Genomic DNA, 22318 nt, shown 5'->3' with positions numbered 1-22318 from the left:
GTGCAGCGGCGAGCTGGTCCTCGCCGCTCACTTTTGTCTGCCTCCTAACAGGCTGGACGTTCTGCTCCCAGTGTGACTCAAGCAGTGCTGGGCACCTGGTTGAGTCAGAGCTCTACCTGTTAAGTTCTGGTTGGTTTGGTGATTTTCGAGATAAGCTCGTCTGGCAATACGGGAGCTACAATTTCCCATAGTGAGACATCGAACGGAGTGTTATGAATGAGAACTATAGGTTACTTGCGTAACCCCAGTTCTCAGAGTAACATGAAGTGAGATGTCTCACCAGACGGCCCTCCTTGCTATGGTGAAGCGAGAAGAGGTGCTTATTTTGAATGGCGCATGCGTTGTGGCGCAAGCTACTTATAGGGGGTGATTTCCCTGACGCTGACGTCAAGATCTCCAGCCAATCAGGATTGGCGTAATGAGATTGATGCTTCTGTTTGCTCCGCGATGAGGCGCATCCCATAGTGAGACATCTCACTTCATGTTACTCTGAGAACTGGGGTTACGCAAGTAACCTATAGTTTTGGTATGTGTCCATGTTGTATGTGTATTGCAAAGTTGCCTGGAACTCAGAGATAAAAACATTTATATCCAAATTTGTGTCATCAATGCAGCTAAAGCAGGGACTTGATTCTGACAGTCATAGTAACAAGCCTAACTAATTGTTGATTGCTAGAGAGTGCCATTTTGAATGGAGCCATTAATTCTGTTTGTTGAGCTGTCTCATTACAGAGTTAATAGTGCATTTGTCCTGATTGCGGTCATGTTACGGAACAGCGATCACACTGTTGGGCCACGGCACGCACACACTGCAATATATAATCTGTGTAGTTCCCTTTTACTAAGATGTGTGTATATTCATATCAATATATAAACTAATCAGAAATCACACTTACAGTAATATTGTTAATACTTGTGGCTATGAAACCAGATCCGGTTTGTCCGTGATTAAATATATCTGTCTAGTGGCATCAACCCATATAAGAGAACAGGTGTGAAAGGTCTAGGATGTTTACTGCTTCTAATAACTATTCATAATACAACAACAGTTTTAATTTCAAAGACAGTATTCTCATTTAAATTGGATATTAATGAAAAAAAATCCACTTAAAGCAAAACCTTGTGAGTCACATGATGAATGCTAATTATGATGAGTTAAATTATAGGTTTTATCCTTTCAGTAATTACATGTTTATGTGTGCTAGATGATTGAGGCGGGACATGTAACTGGTAATGATATGCCTTCTGCTCCATTTACAGTATGGTTTTAAATCAACATCCATTGGCTGGAGGGCATCAATTACAATGATTACATATTCCAATTAAGCTTTTATGATCCCGTATTTTTTTTTTTTAGGGTTTTCTTTTTTACTTACACTTCATGTTATTTCTCACATCCAGTTTCCCATACAAAACAATATTCCACCATTACATTTGACATTGTATCGGGGATTGCAATAAGGTCATACGTATTGACATTTTTTAACATGAAACTATGAAAAGAAACAAATTAAAACAAACGGGATAATAATTCTATAATTTTGCAATGCCTACTTTTATCCAGCCTTTTTTTAATGTTTTCTTGCCATTTCAACTGTATGTATTTATGCATTTCAAATCATACCAATATGTTGCTAATGTGCCCCATGTGTTTTGGTCCTTGTGTTTGCCCTGTATCGTACATTTTTACCGGTTTTGCTTCCTATACTGTTTTATGTTGAGGCAAAAATCACAACTTGGATTGTAAAAGTCATTTTTAACTCAATTATAGGGGGAAATAAGAACATAAACAAATAACAACCACAGCTGTAAGAATTATTATTATTTTTCTTAAGTTGTCCTTATTTCTGCTCTGTACCTTGTATACAGGGATGACAAAAGTGGCCTCCCCATATCATCTTTACCCTTCGGCAGTGGGTAACAAATCAAAGTCCTGACCGTCACATCCAGATATGATGCTGCCTTTGGGGATGTTGTACACATGGAGTTTTGTTGCAAAAAATAACATGTAGTCACACAGCATTACCCCTCCACATCTTTTCAATGAAAAGTGAAATGAAAGTTGTCACTTTCTTAATGTCAGCAGAGGGACTAGACCTGCTATTTATCATAATGTTCATGACCGAATAATAGTTTATTTTATTTGTTGTAACTTTTAGCTCTATGGGTACACTTCTAAAAATAAAATGGGAACTTACAAATATGCATCTGTTATATTTACAAATGTTGGAACAATTACAAAAAACATCCATATATACCTCTACAGATGCACACACACATCTTCCTTCCTACGGTTATGGGTTGCCACAAATTGGCTACAGACGTCACCGTGTTTGCTTCATGTGTGATTTATTTATTTAGAAGATGTAACATTAATATTAACATCAGACATGTGTTTTTCATTCTCACGCTGAATGTGTAATACTGTGAAACAGATGGGACGAGGATATGCCTACAAGCCTATTTGTGTAAGCGTTCAACACTTGTTTCATCACCACTGTGTCTATGCATGATTGCATTGCTTAAATGGTGTTTGTGTAGAGTTCTAATCAAATCAGGTTTCATTTATAAAACTCTATAAACTCTTCGCTTCTAGAAATAAAATAACAATTAGTGAACCCTCAAAATACATACGAAAATCCTGTGTCTATTCATCACCTTGAGATCGCTCTCAAGTCTGAAGATGCATCACCCAGCAGTGACCTCGGGAGAGCATGCTATGCTTTGTTAGACTTGCAAGGATAATTGCTGTTAGATCATAGCTAATCCAGTGCCAGACAAAATACCAGAAAAAAAAAAATGCTGTGTGCTGGGCCTCCTGGATGGAGGCGAGGAAGATACAACCATGAAATACCAATGAGCTTCCTGTGGATACGCATACAATGTGTGTACGGCCAAATGCCCATTGTCCCCTTAGGCTTATCAGAAGTGCTAGTTGTGCTGAAAACACCTCTATTCAGTTGCACTGATGCTGTATGAAAGACAATCTGACAGATATATTAAAAAGGTTAATAGAGAGTGATAATGCCATGGAAACATATTGCATTTATTTGTTTAAACTCACAGGCACCCATCCTTCAATATTTTGTCTGGTCTTTATGAGCGATGCAGATGCCAAAAAAAGAAGGGCAATAAAATATTGTCAACAAAAAACTAAATTTCACAATATAACTACAGGAAACCCTGCAAACCCAACAATTATAATCCATTGTATGTATGCTACGCTTTGTGCCTCTCAAACAATACGTTTGCCGCCATGAACTAACCAACGAACAATGGTTCATCATAGCATAATCTGCTAAACCGGAGGTCGTTCAGAATGTCTTGTCACCTCTTACGTACGACACAGGGTGGAGAAAAGCAAGTCAATGTGCTGATACTATCCAGACTGACAAATGGAAAAAAGCAGAGTAAGAACATGTGTCCCTGTGCAGATAAAGCCAACTCCACCAGGAACATGGACAGATGTGCATGGTGGAGTGGAAAAAAAGATTGTGGGTGGGAACCCGTCGAGGGGAGATTAATGGTTCACATTCTTTATCTAAAGGGAATCTCAGATTGTACAGCTCAGAGGGAATGCAAATAGGTACAAACATACCAGCCGAGATAAAAGGTTTAAAATATTTTTGTAGGAACCATGGGATACGATGACAGTGAGCTGAACAGAGCTGGCACGTTTCCAAGGTGCAGAGCAAATTCAGTTGGGAATCAAATGTTATGGGTCTTAAACATCATTGTGGCTAGCTTATGAACAATGGCACTCCTTCCTGCTTTGAATTGCACACACACTGCTTGTCATGTATGCAAAATAAGACCCTTATGTGATTTCAATAATTCTATTAACTAGGTTAGTCAAGGATATTTAATAACATTGCTACGGTGATAATGAACTACAGTAACACACAATATTGGTATAATACACACAAGTCGAACTCTCTTGCCTGTTGTGATAAAAAGAACAAAATATTTTTGTGGAAATAGTTTTTGTTTAGAAGGTGTTCAACTTTAAAAATATAAGAGCAAAGTTGGAGCAGAATTAGGCGGACAGGTTCGGACTAAAAGCAGAGGTTGGTGAACAATATATAGTTAGTGTGCATGAAAGAAACAAGGATAAGAGGGAGAGCGAGCAACTGGAGCCCAACAGAGTGATGTCTTTCATCATGCCTGTGATCTGGTAATCTAACCGTCAACCAGTAGGAGGACATTTACAAGCAGTCTGGTTTGTTTGAAGTCAGAGAGGGGGTGGAAGGGAATTTCTGTGAGTCAGGTTCTGTGAAAAATATAAATTTTACTGACAGTTTGATGCTGACTGTCACTTCCATCTTATTCCTCACCGGTCCTAATTATTGCAGAATGGTGCGGTTGCCAAGTGATCGACTTGTTTATATTAGGAAAAAGGACTATTTGTGCCATCAAAATCACACGCTCAGAAGTATGATTCATAAGAGGAAAAACTATTAAACTGTCAACATAAAAAAACGGCTAAAATGGATTTAAAAGAGTGGGAAATGAGGCTTCAGCCAGGAGTAAAACCATTTACAGCCTTATATCTCAGATGCAGTGTTTTCTATTTCACATCATTCCTTTTAAACCAGAGTGATTGATTTGGTCTTTGTTGTTATCGGCAACAAGTGGATACCACAGAGAAAAGGGACTTTGGAAATGAATTGCCTGCACTGATGACCGATTTATCCTTAGATTTGAACTCAAATAAGTGAGTTTAAAAATGGCAGAAAATGCATTAAAATAGAAGTAGCTGTTAACCTTCAACAGAACAAATACTATATTGCAGACCATACGGTATAAGGCAAGACAAGTTTATTTATACAGCACCTTTCAGCACACGGCAACCAAAGTCTTTTACAAAATAAAATAAAAGACATTTAAGAATAAATACAGTGGAAGCACATTATGAAAAGGGATTTAAAAACAGGCATTTAAAAAGCAAAGATAATAAAATAAACACAACAGGTATAAAATACATGGATAAAAGCCATAGTGCAGTTTGAATTTGAACAACTCATCCAAATGCAGCGTCAAAAAGACACGTTTTTAATCTCGATTTAAAAGTATTAACAGTTGCAGCTGAGCAGTTTGTTCCAGATGGTTGGGGCATAACAACTAAATGCTGCTGCTTCTCCATGTTTAGTTCTGACTCTTGTAACAGAGAGCAGACCCGTCCCAGAAGACCTGAGACTCCTGGATGGTTCATACTTTTGCAGGAGATCGTGAATATAATTTGGTCCTAAACCATTTAGTGCTTTAAAAACCAGCAATAGTACTTTCAAATCAATTATTTGGTAGACTGGAAGCCAGTGTAAAGACTTCAGAACTGGACTGATGTGATCCACTCTTTTAGTGTTTGTGAGGACACGAGCAGCAGCGTATTAGGTGTAAGCAACATGTTAATTCATCAAAGCTGCTTCCGTGTCAGTTGGCTCCACTGACTGGAGTATCAGCAGGTGGGTCTGCAGCATTTCCATAACAACTCTTGCAAGATAAGAGAATTGCACACAAGAACGAGCAGTGCCAAGGCAAAGGAAAATCCACCTGCTCGAGCACCCTGATATTTTCACATAAGGATGAAGCTCACATTTTTGAGCAGTTTCCAAGCCTAAGCCCAAACAGTGAGAGCAAACACACTGCCTCGAGAAAGTAACAATGTCATTCCAGACACGCAATTATGTTGTCTACTCTGCAAGCCTTTTTCTCCTTTCATGTTTCATTTACTTCAGACAGTCAGGGGTGGACTCCACTGGTGGGTCCATTCATGCCATCTTGTAAGTCAAAGTTCCTACACTGTGCCAGAAATGTCTATCAAACCAGAACAAGCTTAAAAAAGGTATTTAGCAGAGTAGAAGGTTGATGGCTTTCTTGTGTTATGCAGCATCATAATGTACATACAAAGCAATGTTTGCTTTTTTCACCCATGCAAATTAACAGCCAAATGTATGCCATCTATTGAAATGATAAATGATGTAACATGTTCTTTCAGAATAGCAGCCAAAGACACTGTCCAAGTTCTCCCACTTAAAAAGATGAGGCCTGTAATTTTCATCCTAGGTACACCTCAACTATGAGAGACAAAATGAGAAAAAAAAAAAAAAATCCAGAAAATCACATTGTCTGATTTCTTTAAGAATTTATTTGCAAATGATGGTGGAAAATAAGTATTTGGTCAATAACAAAAGTTCATCTCAATACTTTGTTATATACCCTTTGTTGGCAATGACAGAGGTCAACCGTTTTCTGTAAGTCTTCACAAGGTTTTCACACACTGTTGCTGGTATTTTGGCCCATTCCTCCATGCAGATCTCCTCTAGAGCAGTGATGTGTTGGGGCTGTCGCTGGGCAACACGGACTTTCAACTCCCTCCAAAGATTTTCTATGGGGTTGAGATCTGGAGACTGGCTAGGCCACTCCAGGACCTTGAAATGCTTCTTACGAAGCCACTCCTTCGTTGCCCGGGCGGTGTGTTTGGGATCATTGTCATGCTGAAAGACCCAGCCACGTTTCATCTTCACTGCCCTTGCTGATGGAAGGAGGTTGTCACTCAAAATCTCACGATACATGGCCCCATTCATTATTTCCTTTTACACGGATCAGTCGTCCTGGTCCCTTTGCAGAAAAACAGCCCCAAAGCATGATGTTTCCACCCCCATGTTTCACAGTAGGTATGGTGTTCTTTGGATGCAACTCAGCATTCTTTCTCCTCCAAACACATCGAGTTGAGTTTTTACCAAAAAGTTCTATTTTAGTTTCATCTGACCATATGACATTCTCCCAATCCTCTTCTGGATCATCTAAATGCTCTCTAGCAAACTTCAGACGGCCCTGGACATGTACTGGCTTAAGCAGGGGGACACGTCTGGCACTGCAGGATTTGAGTCCCTGGCGGCGTAATGTGTTACTGATGGTAACCTTTGTTACTTTGGTCCCAGCTCTCTGCAGGTCATTGACTAGGTCCCCCCGTGTGGTTCTGGGATTTTTGCTCACCGCTCTTGTGATCATTTTGACCCCACGGGGTGAGATATTGCGTGGAGCCCCAGATCGAGGGAGATTATCAGTGGTCTTGTATGTCTTCCATTTTCTAATAATTGCTCCCACAGTTGATTTCTTCACACCAAGCTGCTTACCTATTGCATATTCAGTCTTCCCAGCCTGGTGCAGGTCTACAATTTTGTTTCTGGTGTCCTTTGACAGCTCTTTGGTCTTGGCCCTAGTGGAGTTTGGAGTGTGACTGTTTGAGGTTGTGGACAGGTGTCTTTTATACTGATAACGAGTTCAAAGAGGTGCCATTAATACTAGGGATGCACGATAATTATCGGCCCGATAATTATCGGTCCGATATTAGGAATTATGACGTCATCCCGATACCAGTATTAATAGCGCCGATAATATACAATATATTTTTTGGGTAAAAAAAAAGAAAAAAATACTGCGGTGTGGGTGGATTGGGATGAGGGGAGTAGCATGAAGCTGCAGCGTCGGAGACAGCAGTTACAGGACTGCACTTGTAGAACCGCACACACAGGTCCGACAGAGCACGTCACGGCGGCACGTGACGGAGCACGCCAGAAGCCCCTCAATGCAGTGCGCAATCTAACCCTTCCCTTCCCCCCATCCTAACCATAACCACTCCCTACCTTTTTACCTAATCCTAATCTTCCTTCCTCCATATGTTGATATGACGTAATTTAAATTAAATACAGGGTTTTAATTTAAAGCAGTTTTATTCTGAAAAACCCGGAAGTTCACACTAACTATTAACTTAACACTTTTATTCTGAAGATTCTTCATTTCCGGTTAGCATTAGCATGTGGCTAACGTTTTGAAAACCGTGAATTGATGGTGAAATGACATGTGAAGTTGTGCACTAAACACACTGGGATTAACACTCATTTATTGACGCTGGACTAACATTTTATCAGAATTATTTATATATTAATAATATAAGATATAATATGTTACTTTATATATACAGTCTATGGTAAGTACACAACACAATACGCAAAACAACTAGGGTCGTGGGAGTGCGGTCCTGAGAGTGCGGTCCTGAGAGTGCAGCCTCCGACGCTGCAGCTTCATACTATTGGATGAGGGGTGCTTGTTTTTCACTCGGCTCCTCCCGTTTTGCCAGTACTGTGGTATTAGTGGTTTAGGAAGAGGGGAGTTCTTCACAAATCCAGCGCTCCCTAACTCATGCCTGGCTGTGACGTAAATGGTGTGCGGCCGTGAAGCCAGGACAGTAAACAAACATGTCGTCGGTGGTATGGGCGTTGGAGCTATGTGCAACTCAAGGCATATGCTCGAACCGGAGCTGCCTGGATGGTGCAATCATGTTGCGCACTATCCGTGCTGAGTGTGCTGACTTTTCGTACAATGTCCCACTGTCTGGCTTCCTGCATAAAGTCAAGTGCTCGGCGCAGTTGTGGCGAAATGTCGCTCCTCTGTTTTCATTTAAACAGCTCCTTATATCCGTTAGCGCAGCTAGCTAGCACCAGATGCTAACAACAACAATGCACGTAAGGTCTCTCGCTCGGGCCACACATACACACACCCTCCCGGTCCTCCAGATGGCCAGTCGGTGCCTGCCGGTGAGCGTGGAAGTGTGGTCTGCCACAAGCGGGCGGCAGGAGCGGGGCTGTCAGCATCAGCTTGTAGATGGTATCTTAAACTCGATGCGCTCTGAAACTACAGGGCGGCCAAGGAAAAAAAATACACATGCGTTAATCGCGTTAAAATAATTAGTGGCGTAAAAAAAAAAATTGTGTTATCGGTATCGGTCTTGAGAAGAAGGAAGTTATCGGTATCGGTTTCAAAAAAACAATATCGTGCATCCCTAAATAATACAGTTAACAAGTGGAGGACAGAGGAGGCTCTTAAAGAAGAAGTTACAGGTCTGTGAGAGCCAGAAATCTTGTTTGTTTGTAGGTGACCAATTACTTATTTTACCGAGGAATTTACCAATTAATTCATTAAAAAATCCTACAATGTGATTTCCTGGATTATTTCCCCCATTCTGTCTCTCATAGTTGAAGTGTACCTAGGATGACAATTACAGGCCTCTCTCATCTTTTTAAGTGGAAGAACTTGCACCATTGGTGGCTGACTAAATACTTGTTTGCCCCACTGTAGATTAGTTGCAATTTGGTGCTATATATCTATATATAAAAAAAAGATTTAAAAAAAAATTATAATCCTTTTTTTTAACACCTTGAATTTCAGCGGGGGGCGTAGGGCTCCGTTGGCGGGGCGCAGCGCCCCTCCAAGACAATGCTAGGGGAAACACTGCTGGGAATAAGAAGATGAGGGGGAAATTATTCCTGCATAACTCGTTGCTACATTTCATCCCAATAAACAAGCTTACTTAATCCAATATGAAGCAATTACGTCATATTAAAAAAACTTGGAATCAATAATATTTTAGGTAAGGATTAAATGTCAGGTCAGTATGCAGCAGTTTTAGTTTGCCCAAATTAGAAGTGATAAACCAGGCGAGAAAAAATATATCCAATTTCTAGATTCACCATGTTGTTATCAATTAAATCAAAGCACATCATATAAATAAAGTGTATGTATCCTTTTGAGGAACTGCTTCCACTGTACACATAATTAGTTGGTTAAATATTCAAAAAATCCACATGTTAATTAGTTTTAAATTCGAAGGAAAACCTTGATTTCAGCTTTTGTTTGATTCATTCCGCCATCATCATATGATTTTGATGGAAACCTGTCCTTCTATTTCCTGTATTTTATTCAAACAAAACAGAGCTCTGTTCAAAAGGTTGTGTGTGCTCTTCTATCAGTATCCTTATGTTATGCAATTGCTGTATTGTCGACAGAGGGTGACCTCAGTAATCTGTAGGCAAAGTTGGTGAAATATTCAACGTGGCTAATGTCATGCTTGGTTTTCAAAGATATTGTGTGCCGGTTGGAGGATTTCACCCGACCTCCACGAGCATTCTAAAATATTTTTACCAAGAGAGCAAATACATTACACAGTTTTTGTCACATAGGGCCCTCTATTATGTAGCGTTGGACACACTGGAGGTGCCCAAGGAGCAAAAAGAGCAACTCAATGGAATTGCTTTTATAAATCAGTGTCACATTATGCATTTAGTGCACAGAACGGAAAACCCTTTACAGTATACAAGCAGGAAGTTTATGAATCTTTTGGGAATCAGCCTCTTGTTACATACACTATTCGAGCAGCACATACTTGTCCAGCTTCACTTATCAATATAAGATGCCTTGGACTACTAAAAAGGTCAACGTATGTTAATATAAGGGTATACTGTGAAAAATCTCAACAGAAATCCATCAGAGGGCCACGATCAAACTGTGACAGACCTATGAAAACAATGTAATTCACATTTAGTTTTTTATGTTAATGTATAAACAAATACTGTTTTCTGGTGTCAGTTAACATGAAACTAAATAGTATGATAATACAGAGTGCCAGGGTTTGTCACTTGACCTATACAAGCTTTTAAAGGCACAGTGGAGGTCATGTGTAAAAGGTTCAGCTCAGATTTCTTAATTATAGATTCAATTGTTACATGTCAAATGCAGCAGTTACACATAGGTGATACACATGTTAATAGCTCTAGTTTAGTCAAAGGGAATTGTTCACCACTTTAAAATGTCTTTATTCACCCTGCCAGGGTAAAAACTGAATGTTATCTAACTCATTTTTTTAACAGACGATATATGGTGAATAAAACAAAAACGATTTTGTTTGCCATTCCCTCATTTGCCAAACATTATCTTTGATCTTCTTTGCCAATTAATACAAATTAATCAACAATGGTGCATGTTGTTGCTTTGCATAAATCAGGGCAACAAAAGCTGAGCCTGTGCATTCATTAGGGGTATTTACATAAACTTCTTTGTTCATTCCGTTAGAAGATATCAACAATGCCCCTCTCAGCAATGGTAATGATCAAATGATTATCTTGAGATCAAAGCTGTCCACCATCGCCGTAAGGCAAGACTACAGCCACTTCAAAGCATTACAAAATACAGTTCCTGACAATCAAAGCCACCAGTATGGGTCAATGACCACAATTCATTCATCCTTACCATGCGTTCACTTAGGCCCGTCACCATTTAGATAATTGAGCTTGACTCTTCACACCAGTCAAATGAGTTTCCCATTGGGTGAGGTAGAACAACCTCATTATCTGTGTGTTATCAGAAAATAACTCGTGCAAAAGACACAAGCATTTTTCTCTATATACATAAACACTGCAAACAATTAAAGCATTTGGCATATTCGAACGACAATCAAACATGGTGCTGTGAGTAAACACCTAGTGCAGGGACCAGACACTAAGTCTAAAATATGCATTTGCACTCCTTGCATCAAACACATTTTTTAATGAACCTTAGTAATTGTCAATGTGTCTGCACAAGCCTAATTACAACTTTCGGAGTTAACTAGACATGGAAATAAGTCTAAATCAACTGTTTGGATAATGGCTATTTGTCTTCTGTCTCTAATCCTGTTAGGTGTATTAACAAAGAAAAATCATTGTTTTGCCGCATGTCAACAACTTGAAACAAAAAGCTGAATACATTAGTGAAAAATGTTAATTCATGCTCCATGCGGGGGCCTCTGAGGAGTTAGTCTCTACCGATCGTTTGGGGATTTATAAATGCAGTTGTTGCTACATCAGTTGTTGCAACAGCAATTATGCATAGATTCCGATCTGAACAGGGTTTACAAGCACACCATTTCTGCATGTCAACACCCCAATATCAAGGACGACTGTGAGGACCTTGGATTGGTTTGAGTATACACTATTTTTTAACTCTAACGTGTCCATTCAATATCAGAATTAAAAGATAGAGATATATTGTATTCAGACTTGCGATTCTACTGACGAGTGTTCACTGCAATGCTGAAAACACCAAATGAGGGGACATATTTTGGAACAATTAAACAGATATTTGTGCCACATATAACTGGGCAGATATGCATAACAACAACACACAAAGTAATTGACATGTAATATACAAAGTCTGTATCACACTGAAAAGTCTACAAGCACACTTCAACATAAGAGCACCTTCTTCCACAACTACACACATACACTTCAGTGCTCAATTCAATGGCCAAACAACTTCCCAAGACCAATTATTTCAGTTTCTCCATTTCAATACTCACACATCTTGTGTTGCCTTGGCAAAGCTGTAAAAACAACGTCAAATGTTACACCTTTATACACAACCACTACACAAAGCTGGGGCTGTGTTTAACACACAGACACATCAATTATTCACACATGCAAGTAAAACCCTTCTTGAGCAGTTTTATCAGTTTTATCTTAATGAGTTATGAGAGAGGACCCCTCATAACTGCATGAACCCGTATGGCACAATACAACTCCGTACATTTTATACCCTTTCTTTAGTGGAATTGTATAAATTGGCTAACTAGGTAATCAGCTCGTCTGTGATTTGCAGCCCATTCGTGGTGAACTGCGTGTTAGAAAAGGTGAGATATCAGACTGGCTTACCTCTACGTCAATCAAGTGGCAAATGCCATATAATTGATGGATGATAGGCTAACTTTAAAAAAACTTTTTCAATGCCATGCAATTTACCCACACTACATCGACGTAATGGGCACCCCTGGTCTAATGTACTCAATGAGACGATATAAAACATCATGTCACAATTATCCTGGACAACATAACTTATTCCTGATTTTGTTTTATCTGACACTTTGTTCCACTACTCTCATGATGAGCAAGTTGAGGATAATATTCATTATTTCCATAATAATTCCTTAATTTGTTTGTTGTGTGTATATTACATTATATTGAATGTTTGTATGTTACATTTCTGACTTAGGTGAGGTTCCAATTTAACTAGGCAGCCGGAACACAATGTGCAATGAGCTTCCTTTCTAAACTCCAAAACGTATCCATTTTGCTGTATATGAACAAACCAATAGGCAAGATACACTTTGGCAGGGAATACAATCAACTAGTGTAGTTAGGAACATAATTCCCATTACAAGTGAGGAGCTGTTTAGCAGAGCATTGTAGCATATAATGTAGCATGTCATATAATGACAAAATAGACCATTTGATGGCCTCCACCATGGATCCTATTCTTAAAGGTCTCTGAACACCCTCTATGTCCGATGGATGAACTTGCTCCCATCTACACTCCACTCAAAACAGCACTAAAATAAGTGCAAACCTCAAATTTGAAAAAATCTTTACAAAAATCACACCATTTCATAACTCCCATCTCTCCTGTTGACTTCTGCCCCCTCTCTTCAGTTCTTGTCCTGCAGTGCTAAACTCAACCCCTGACATAAGATTGAGACGACATGCAGTATATACATGTCTTGTGGCACAGGGAACAGAGTGCTCGCTCTGATAAAGGGATTCTTTTTTTTCACTTTATCATTGATGCCTTTTAATCTCCCATCTCTGAGCAAGCAGGAACTGCTGTTACTCCTGCTTAGAGATACACAGAGGCAGAGAAGGAAGACGCGGAGAGAGAGAGAGAGAGAGAGAGAGAGAGAGAGAGAGAGAGAGAGAGAGAGAGAGAGAGAGAGAGAGAGAGAGAGAGAGAGAGAGAGAGAGAGAGAGAGGCTGCTTGACAAGCCAGAGTTCGACAAGATGCGGTAGAAATTAAAAGTGTAAAGATCTAATCCAATTTGGTGGATAGAGACGAGAAAGGACAGAGAGACTGTTTTTACTCCTGCTTTAAGTGCCAGAAGGTTTTCAAAAAGGTGAACTCCTAATGAGGTGTATACCGAGTCAGCCATGTTGCTAAACATATCGATTTCCACCCAGTCTCACATCACTTAAAATGAGCAAGAAATTATCTTGTGTGACAAGGCATAGCAGCATCGAATTCTCTCCAAAGAAAAAACTGGATTGCTTAAATGTTCCATCACAGTACCACTTCATTAAAAGGTGGCATTAACACTCATTATATAAGAGAAATGACAGTGGAACAGTAGTGTTATAGCATTAATAAAGGGAAAGCCCTCATTGTTGAAAGGTTAAACACATAATTCCTTGAATGTGACTTAAAGAATAACAATGTTGTCAACATACTAAAGTGGATCCACAGGAAACAGACATATCAGCAAATCCATGACATGTTATGGTTCACTGTGTGTACGTGCTTATTAAATGCATTTACTTCTCCAACTGTTTGCTTTGTTATTATTTGTTTTCACCAAAGGAAAATGGTATTAAAACAAAACAAGAAATGGGGTCGGCGGGTAGGGGCCTTGTACATTTCCTCTGCACTGCCCTTTCTGCTCATCCATTCTCCATGACACTCGAGGCAATAAATCAAAGCTGAGCAGGCAGTGGGCCACAGTGAGAAGGGGACTCGCTGTCCTAGTCCCACCTTCCCTAACCTCTGACGCTCATTCGACAAAACAATTCAACATCTGACAGAATTGAAGAAGCTGACAGGACTGTGCTCATTATGGCCTGGATGGCTTTTGTTGAATAAAAGTATGCCCCAGCATTCGGAAATCTCTCCGGTATCCTTTTTTTGAGGGACGTAAACAATTACAGCTGTTCCAAGGAGATTTAATGCACACGATTTTCACTTTGACAAGTCAGTCAAGTGTAGCACAGTGGCTGACTGAAGAGGCAACAATAGTACATGGTAAGCAATAAAGTGAGCATATATAATGAGCTATGGTAATCAGTTCAGAAAATGAAAACTGCACAGATGTCTTGAGCACGAGAGGTCAAAATGTGCAAGTAGGCAGGTGACTAATGAGACTCCAGCTATAACTTTCAGTATGTTTAGTCTGCGGTATCACAGTCAGTATGAACAGTTTCAGTTATTTAAGACTTGCGTTCTTTGAATGAGAGTTGTTTACATTGTGCACAATGATTATCTGTTCTTTAGTTCAGCTTACATTACTGAAGTTACTGAAGTCTTTTTCAAAGGCACTGATGTTTACAGCTTCCTGGAAGCATCAAAACACGAGAGATTAAAAGAACAGAATTTAGTGTGTCGGTGCCTCAATCCAACACAATATACACACAGTATAACTGTATATAATGTTCAGTGGCTAAAAAACAAACCAAGGATACATTGAAATGTAAAGGTCCAATGACAAAGCTCATATAATACCTGTGCAATTGACTATGTTTGGTCTGGCTTCAGCTGTTGAAGCAACCTGGAGCACCACAATTTACAATTTTACAAGAAGTAATAAAAGCGATAGAATAGCAATGGAACAAATGCAATTCTGATAATACAAATTCACAGACTATGTGATTTAAATTACTCATTTTGTCCTGCTCACTGAATCAACATCACTGTTTATTTGTATGATGTCAGGTTACAACATTTCCTTTTACAAGCAGAACTCCACCTCCAATACATCCTTCCGGAGGAAAGCTGACAGCATGACCTGAATGGTGTCGACTACCGAACACGAGGAAAACACAGGTGACACCAACATTTATTTTGCCTCGGAATCTCACGAACTTAACACAATGATTATATGAGGGCTTTCATATATATATATGTTTCAATTTTTAAAAAGGAACATGTTACTGCGTGTATTCCTAAAAATACATATCTATTAGATTTCATGAATTCCAGCTTTGTAGCATTAACATCCATATTTATTGCGCAAATAACTACACTCCAGCAGTTATTCAGTTTAACAATGTGTTCAATGGCATGAGTGAGCATGCTTGCATTACAAATATGAAAACCTCCTTTCTCCTCCTCCCTCTACAGCAAGCAGTCATGCACTGGAAGGGTGAAGCAGCAAATGTGCTAGCTGGCTGACTGGGAGGACAGAGAGGCCTTTCTCACCAGTCAACGGCTGTCCTTAATGAGAATAGAAAGTGATTTACTAGCTTAATGCTCCAGCCCTCAGCCTTCCTGCCTGCCCGCCTGTGCTCCATGCTGCCAGTTTACTTAGCACTCCTCATACAGAGAATAAAACAGAGACCAGAGAAAGAGGAACAAAGAAAAGTAAAATAAGATGGCAAACCAGGGTCTGAAAACTGTGGTAATGAGACATGGATTTCCTCAGCACCCACATCAACGACCTCCACCAAGTCTTGCATCTTGTGTGCCATAAACACTTGATTGAGAAGAGGAAAAACATGTACATGCCTGTATACCCTGTGTAGCCTATTGCATTCAAACATTATTGTGTGCCCCACACTCTGTACTGCACCTCTACTAGGGCTGCATGATATATCGTGTCGTGACGATAATCGCGATATGCGCGGCATGCAGGACGTGCGATTTAAAAAAAAAAAAAAAAAAAAAAAAAAAATGTTGTTTCTTTTGGACTTGCGATATTATGTAGGCAAATTAACTCAAACACGTCATGTTACAATTATTTTGCTGCTTGCTACAAAAGGAAAACTTGCGTGGCTCTCATGCCAGCGGTACTTGAGTGAGTGACATGCAGGCTCTGCATGCACAGCAAACCACCAATCACAATCAAATCTCCAAAGCAAACAGACTCAGTGATTAAAGGTAAAAACACTGAATAAAGTCGTTTCATGTGTTTCTCCAGGGCAGTTTGGCGCTGCTAACCGAGCTAGCTCAGCTTGTTGCTCTGATAACTTAAGATCCAGACGTCCGTGACTAAAATCCTTCATCCTGTTAAATGTAGTTTAAAAAATACCAATTGTATAGCATTAAAGTTCAAGAAAGGATGGTTTGCGGGAAAGAAAACGGTCTTTTCTTCAATTCCTGTATGTTTTCATATCGCAATATATCACAGAGAAAAAAATATCGCAAAGTCAGTTTTTTCCAATATCGTGCAGCCCTAACATCTACCAATACACAAGGAAAAAAAAGTGCTCATTTCACACGCACCAAGGGACAAGTATAAGAACATCCATCTTCCTGGGGACTCAGTGACATAAGTGAGAAATATGGAGAGAGCAAAGTCTGCTACTCTTGCAAAACAAATACCTTTTGGGGTTGTTAGAAGGCAAAAACACTTTCCCACTAGTGCATCCTCTATTATTATCCAATCACTGATTCTACTTTCCAGACATTTTAAATGATGAAGAGCCATCAAAGACATGTGTTGTGTCGTGTGGATTTACTCAGTTGTATGAGACTAAACTGACAAAAAGGGGATGTGGAAGTTAAAACCTACCACGGTCAAATGTTGACAGCGGTGTAAAATATAGGCTAGTATTTAATTCAGTTGAACTCACACCATCAGCAATGATGTGTGCTATGAATTATGTGCTCAAGTGAGAGTAAAATACCAATTTCATGCATATTTGCAGGGCCAAATTGGATTCCTTGATTGGGGCACCATACTTAGGCTTTGCACTAAGTCATAATCATATTAAACCAAAAAAATAGGAAAGCTAGACAGAAAGAGATGAAGAGGAAGCGGAAGGAAAAGGAGGGTCACTTAAACACAGTGTTGTGCTAGTTACTGAAAACCAGTAGGCCTAACTAGTTACCATTACTAGTTACTTCATTTCAAAAGTAACTCAGTTACTGTTACTGACCCAAAAAAGTAATGCGTTAGTGTGAAATGCGTTTTAGTTACTTAACAAAGGGGCTCCCATTAATGCCCTTATAGCCTTCATTTCAGTACTGTTATTGCATTGGAGAATAATCCAATCTGTTGATCAACTTGACATGCATTATATGCAATCTGGATTGCATCGATATTAGCTGGCTTTCCATTTTTGTATATTCTTTCTCCAGGTAGTTGGAAAAAGTTTTCCGTCCCATATGCCGTGTGCCGCCCGGACATGCTATCATGCTAACTAGCTCCCTGAACGCGGGTGACTCCACTGTAGCAATAGCCTGCATGTGTTCTACAACATACCGTGCAATGGCTTTATCGACTTTTCCCTGGCTAGCAGTCCCTTGGTTAAAATCCAGCCGCTGTTGCTTAGGTGGAGGTGGAGTGGCGTCGGCTGAGTCTCTGTGGTCTTAGCTACTAGCTTCGTCCCAGCATGTTGTTTTTGCAGATGTTTTAAGAGATTTGAATTACTGGTTTGGGCAGTAGATAGGATCTTTGACCCACCAAGACACAACTTACATTTAACTAAAACGTTATTTTCTTTGTGCTCGACAAAAGTGAAATAGTGAGAATATCTCCAGGTGGAGAAACTAGACTTGAGCTCCGCCGCCGCCATGCTAGTCTTGTTAGTAAACAACACAAACACGCCCACAGCGCGTCTCCGCATGTGACACAGGAAGTATCTAAGTACATTTACTCAAGTACTGTACTTAAGTACAGTTCTCATCTCTGTTCGCCTGGCTGTTGACTATATAAAAAAAACTAACGGAGTAACGCACCATGTAGTAACGGTAACTGAGTTACTGAATTCAAAAAGTAATACGTTAGAGTACTAGTCACAGCCAGAAATTACAGTAACGCGTTACTTTGTAGCGCGTTACTCCCAACACTGCTTAAACATGAGCTGTACTAAGTTAGTTTGTATCCCATGCGGAAGCAGCAGAATGTAAGTACCAGAAGGGAGAGGGGAAATTAATACTAAATACCTATCTTTTGGCCAGGATTATTGGTGGCACATAATGCCTGCTCGACAACGTTAAAGTTAAAATTGAATCAGAACAAGCTAATGGAAACAGGGCAGGTGATTAAACGCCAGGGAGTGCGTGTATGAGCCCATGTTTTTGGGGAATGTAGCTCAGGGTGAACACAGGCTACCAGTGTGCATGTTTCCAATGCGCATCTAGGGTGACTGGTTATCATAGTGGAGAGCAAACAACACAGCAGTTCTTACCGAGTGTGAAGTAGGGGAGAGCTGTGTTGTCAAGATCATCCATTACGGAAATTCGCCCAGGTAGGTCTGTTCTAACGAATAACAGGAGTCGGGATTCCCCCCCTCCTCCTGCTCCTCCTCCACCACCACCACCAGCAGCACCAGTTCCTCCTCCAGCAGCTCCCCCTCCTCCGACCACGTTCCCCGAAGCTCCACCGGTGAAGCTGAACTCGTTCTCCCGGAGTACGGGCAAGGTGGACACGGTTACGGTTTTCACCTCACATGGCGCCTCCGCGTGGCTCTCTTTATCTCTTTTTTCTTCGTCGGGCACAGTTGCTCCTCTGTTTGCTCGGACTGGCAACGTCCCCGTTAGGAAGAGCCCCGCGAGAAGGAGGTGGAGGTGAGGCATTGATATCCGCGCCATCCCGCTCCTCGTGTGTGGTTCTCTCGCTTTGAGTGGGGCTCATAAGCTGTCCGTTCACTTATAGCAGGCTACAGACGCTGCAAAGGAGTCGCGTCCGTCCAGGAGGCGGCAGCACAGGTGTAGTGAGGAGGATGACATCTTTCCGCTCCTCACACATATCCATTCGTGTTCACACAGTGGGACAACAAATCACTTAAACACGGAGAAGCACGTGTCCTCTTAAAGACAAACATGAGGTGGAGTCACCACGATAGTCATTATGCAGGATTTGCTGGCTTTTCTAGAAAAAAAACATAGGAAAATCTCCAAAAAAATGAAAGTAAGAGTTATGATTTTATAGGCTCTTATTATACATGTATTGAAATAGGTGATTATGGTAGAATATGTCTTACTTTTAAATTAACAAACATAAGTAGCCTACAAGAAGGAACTTGTATTGGGAAATTATGAGGGATTTTAGCCAAATTATTAACACAATACATTGTCGAAGCATATGTTATGAGGTACATCATTGATTATTGACCTTGGAAAGAATTCAACAAATGATCCAGTCAATGTCCATTTTGTAGCTGTTGTGGAGCATTTCTTATTATATCACATGATCTGTTTAAACACTTTATGTTTGCCAGATCTACATATTTGTTTATGAACACCTTTTTTTATCAACACCAACTCCAAAGTTGAAGTTCAAAGTGAGCACCTTGAAAAACAGAAGGTGACAACAAAATATACAGTATAACCTTAAGGTTAATTTAGTAGTCTGTGACAGACATGACGGTTTTAATCATGTCATTGTCTTCACCAGCAGATGCCGTTTACCAAGTTACAGTCATGGTTCAGATACCTTTTTCTATGAATTTCATAAAATATCTTACCCATGTTACTTTCAAATGTTGTTGCTTGAAAGTAGAACTTGAAAGGTTCACTTAACAACTTATTTCAAAAGGATATAATATGTGTGGTTTGAGTCAATACGTTCAATGGACAGCCTGAGGCACAGCATATGTCATCGACCAAACACACAGATGTCTTTAAATAGTGATTCATAAAAAACAGTACAAAAAAGAAATCAGATGCAGAACCACTTTTGGTTTATATCCCCTCTTATTTTGATGATGTAGACATAGTCAGACATGTTAATAGAAACAGGTAAAAGTACAAGGTATAAACAAACATGTTGTTAATAACATCAACTAAATAAAAGAACAAAGTTACACAGATATGTTTAAAAGGTATATAAATACAACAACAAAACATAGTTAAGGCTGTACCTACACATTTTTCATCATTTAATATGGTGCTTAAAAGTCAAAAGTATTTAAAAATCATCATATTAAAAAACGATATAAGGAGGAAGGCTATTCTAAAGCTGCATAGTTACATACATCTTGGTTCATGAACTCAAAGTCAACATCAACAATGGTCACCAATATTTGAATGTTAATGTTTCAGATCATCCTTTTCGATAACTGTTATTTTCTGGGTTATTCATATAATTACTAGTGAGACGGATGGATGTTTTTGAAAGACCCAGAGATGAGGCAGGAGTACAAAGATTAAAATGCAAAGCAGTGTTATATTTTCTCTTCTTTGTAGATTCCTTTATAAATGTGTGTTTTTTTTTTAAAGAAAAACATGTAATCAAACCTAAAGAGACATGAGGTGCAATAGTTAAAAGGAGTTAGATATCTTTATAAGGGAGTGTATACTGAATACACAGTATACATTTCCTGTATGTGGCTCAGGAGGAAGAGTGCATGATCAATCCTTGGGCTAGACACTGAACCCCAACATGCTCTGATGGGTGTGATAACGTGACCTCATAATGGACATCTGACACTCGAGGGGAAAAAAAGTACTCTGGAAAAAATTGGGGGCATATCATCTATTGTTGTTGGAGAACACAAAGCCTAAAGGATAGGGAGTATTTGACTCACATTCACAGAGTGGACAAACATGCAAATGAATGCAAAGATGCTGGCTATTTTGAACACATTCTACACATTTTAAAATGAGCTATTAAAATAATGTTGAATCTACATTCAACCTATTTAATGTTGCTTGTAATGTTGAGGTTCACTAACACTTTATGTTGTGTTGCCTCTAATGTAACCCTGACTGTCATTACTGTACCATGTCTCTGTCCGTGGTGCTGAAACATTCAAATGTATAGTCACTTAAAGTCAAGGATATAATATATGCATTAATCATACGGTGGCTTGAGAAAGAGAAGTGAAATGTCTCACCAAATTATTAATATTTTATTTTTAGCCCTCCAAGATCTGATGCTGTCAACTTATTTTATTCATAATTTCCTTTGTGCATTACACTGTGAGACAGGGGTTTCCAACACACACACACACACACACACTCACACACACACACACACACACACACACACACACACACACACACAACACACACACACACACACACACACACACACACACACACACACACACACACACACACACACACACACACACACATCTTCCGATTTGATATCCATAGTTTGCATCCTAACATTTTTCAGTATGGTTATTGTTTGTCACTTTTCCAGCATGAACATACTGCTTTCTCCAAACTTGAGAGAAAGCTGAGAATGAATATGGAAACAGGCCACAGCACCAGCTTCTCCCTGTATCTCTCAATGGTGCTGAAATATTCAAACACACACTCACTCTCAGTGTTTCTCCGTGGTGCAAAAGCATTCATTCACAGGGTGTGTACGAGTACCCAAACTTCCAGTATTGTTTTTCTGAAAAAGTAAATCTAAGTAAATCATTAATTTAGCTGAGTCCATTGAGCCAGTGTTGTTTGAGCAGTAGTTCGAACAGGCCTGATCTCTCCTAATAACTTAACACAGCTTAACCCAAGCTGTATGTAGAAAGAAATGCATATGTTACGAACGTTTTCAAGGAAAAACAGAAACGTGCACAAAACGTTATAGACAAGCTTCCTTTTTAGAAATGCGCAAGAGGCATACAAATTGTCAAATATGTCTTCAAATCAAATCAAATCAAGTTTTATTTATATAGCACATTTATAAACGATTTTTGGTCGAGCCAAAGTGCTGTACATATAATAAAAATAGCCTACAGTAGAGACACTTTACAGCAAATACAACAGCACAGATTGTTCAGAATATCAGTAT

At 39.6% G+C, this 22318-nt stretch overlaps 1 protein-coding gene across 1 annotated transcript in view; it reads right to left on the bottom strand.

Annotated features, from left to right (window-relative positions):
- The window catches only part of LOC117538710 (astrotactin-2-like), a 347089-nt gene extending 327774 nt beyond the window's left edge, over window positions 1-19315 (bottom strand). The window contains exon 1 of the mRNA XM_034204612.1: window positions 18762-19315. Within this exon, the coding sequence (XP_034060503.1) occupies window positions 18762-19164 (403 nt within the window). The 5' untranslated portion in view covers window positions 19165-19315. The remainder of the gene's footprint in view (window positions 1-18761) is intronic.
- Window positions 19316-22318: the final 3003 nt, after the last annotated feature.

This window comes from Gymnodraco acuticeps, unplaced genomic scaffold, assembly GCF_902827175.1.
Source record: "Gymnodraco acuticeps unplaced genomic scaffold, fGymAcu1.1, whole genome shotgun sequence".
Lineage (NCBI taxonomy): Eukaryota > Metazoa > Chordata > Actinopteri > Perciformes > Bathydraconidae > Gymnodraco > Gymnodraco acuticeps.
This window is presented reverse-complemented; position numbering and strand designations above follow the sequence as displayed.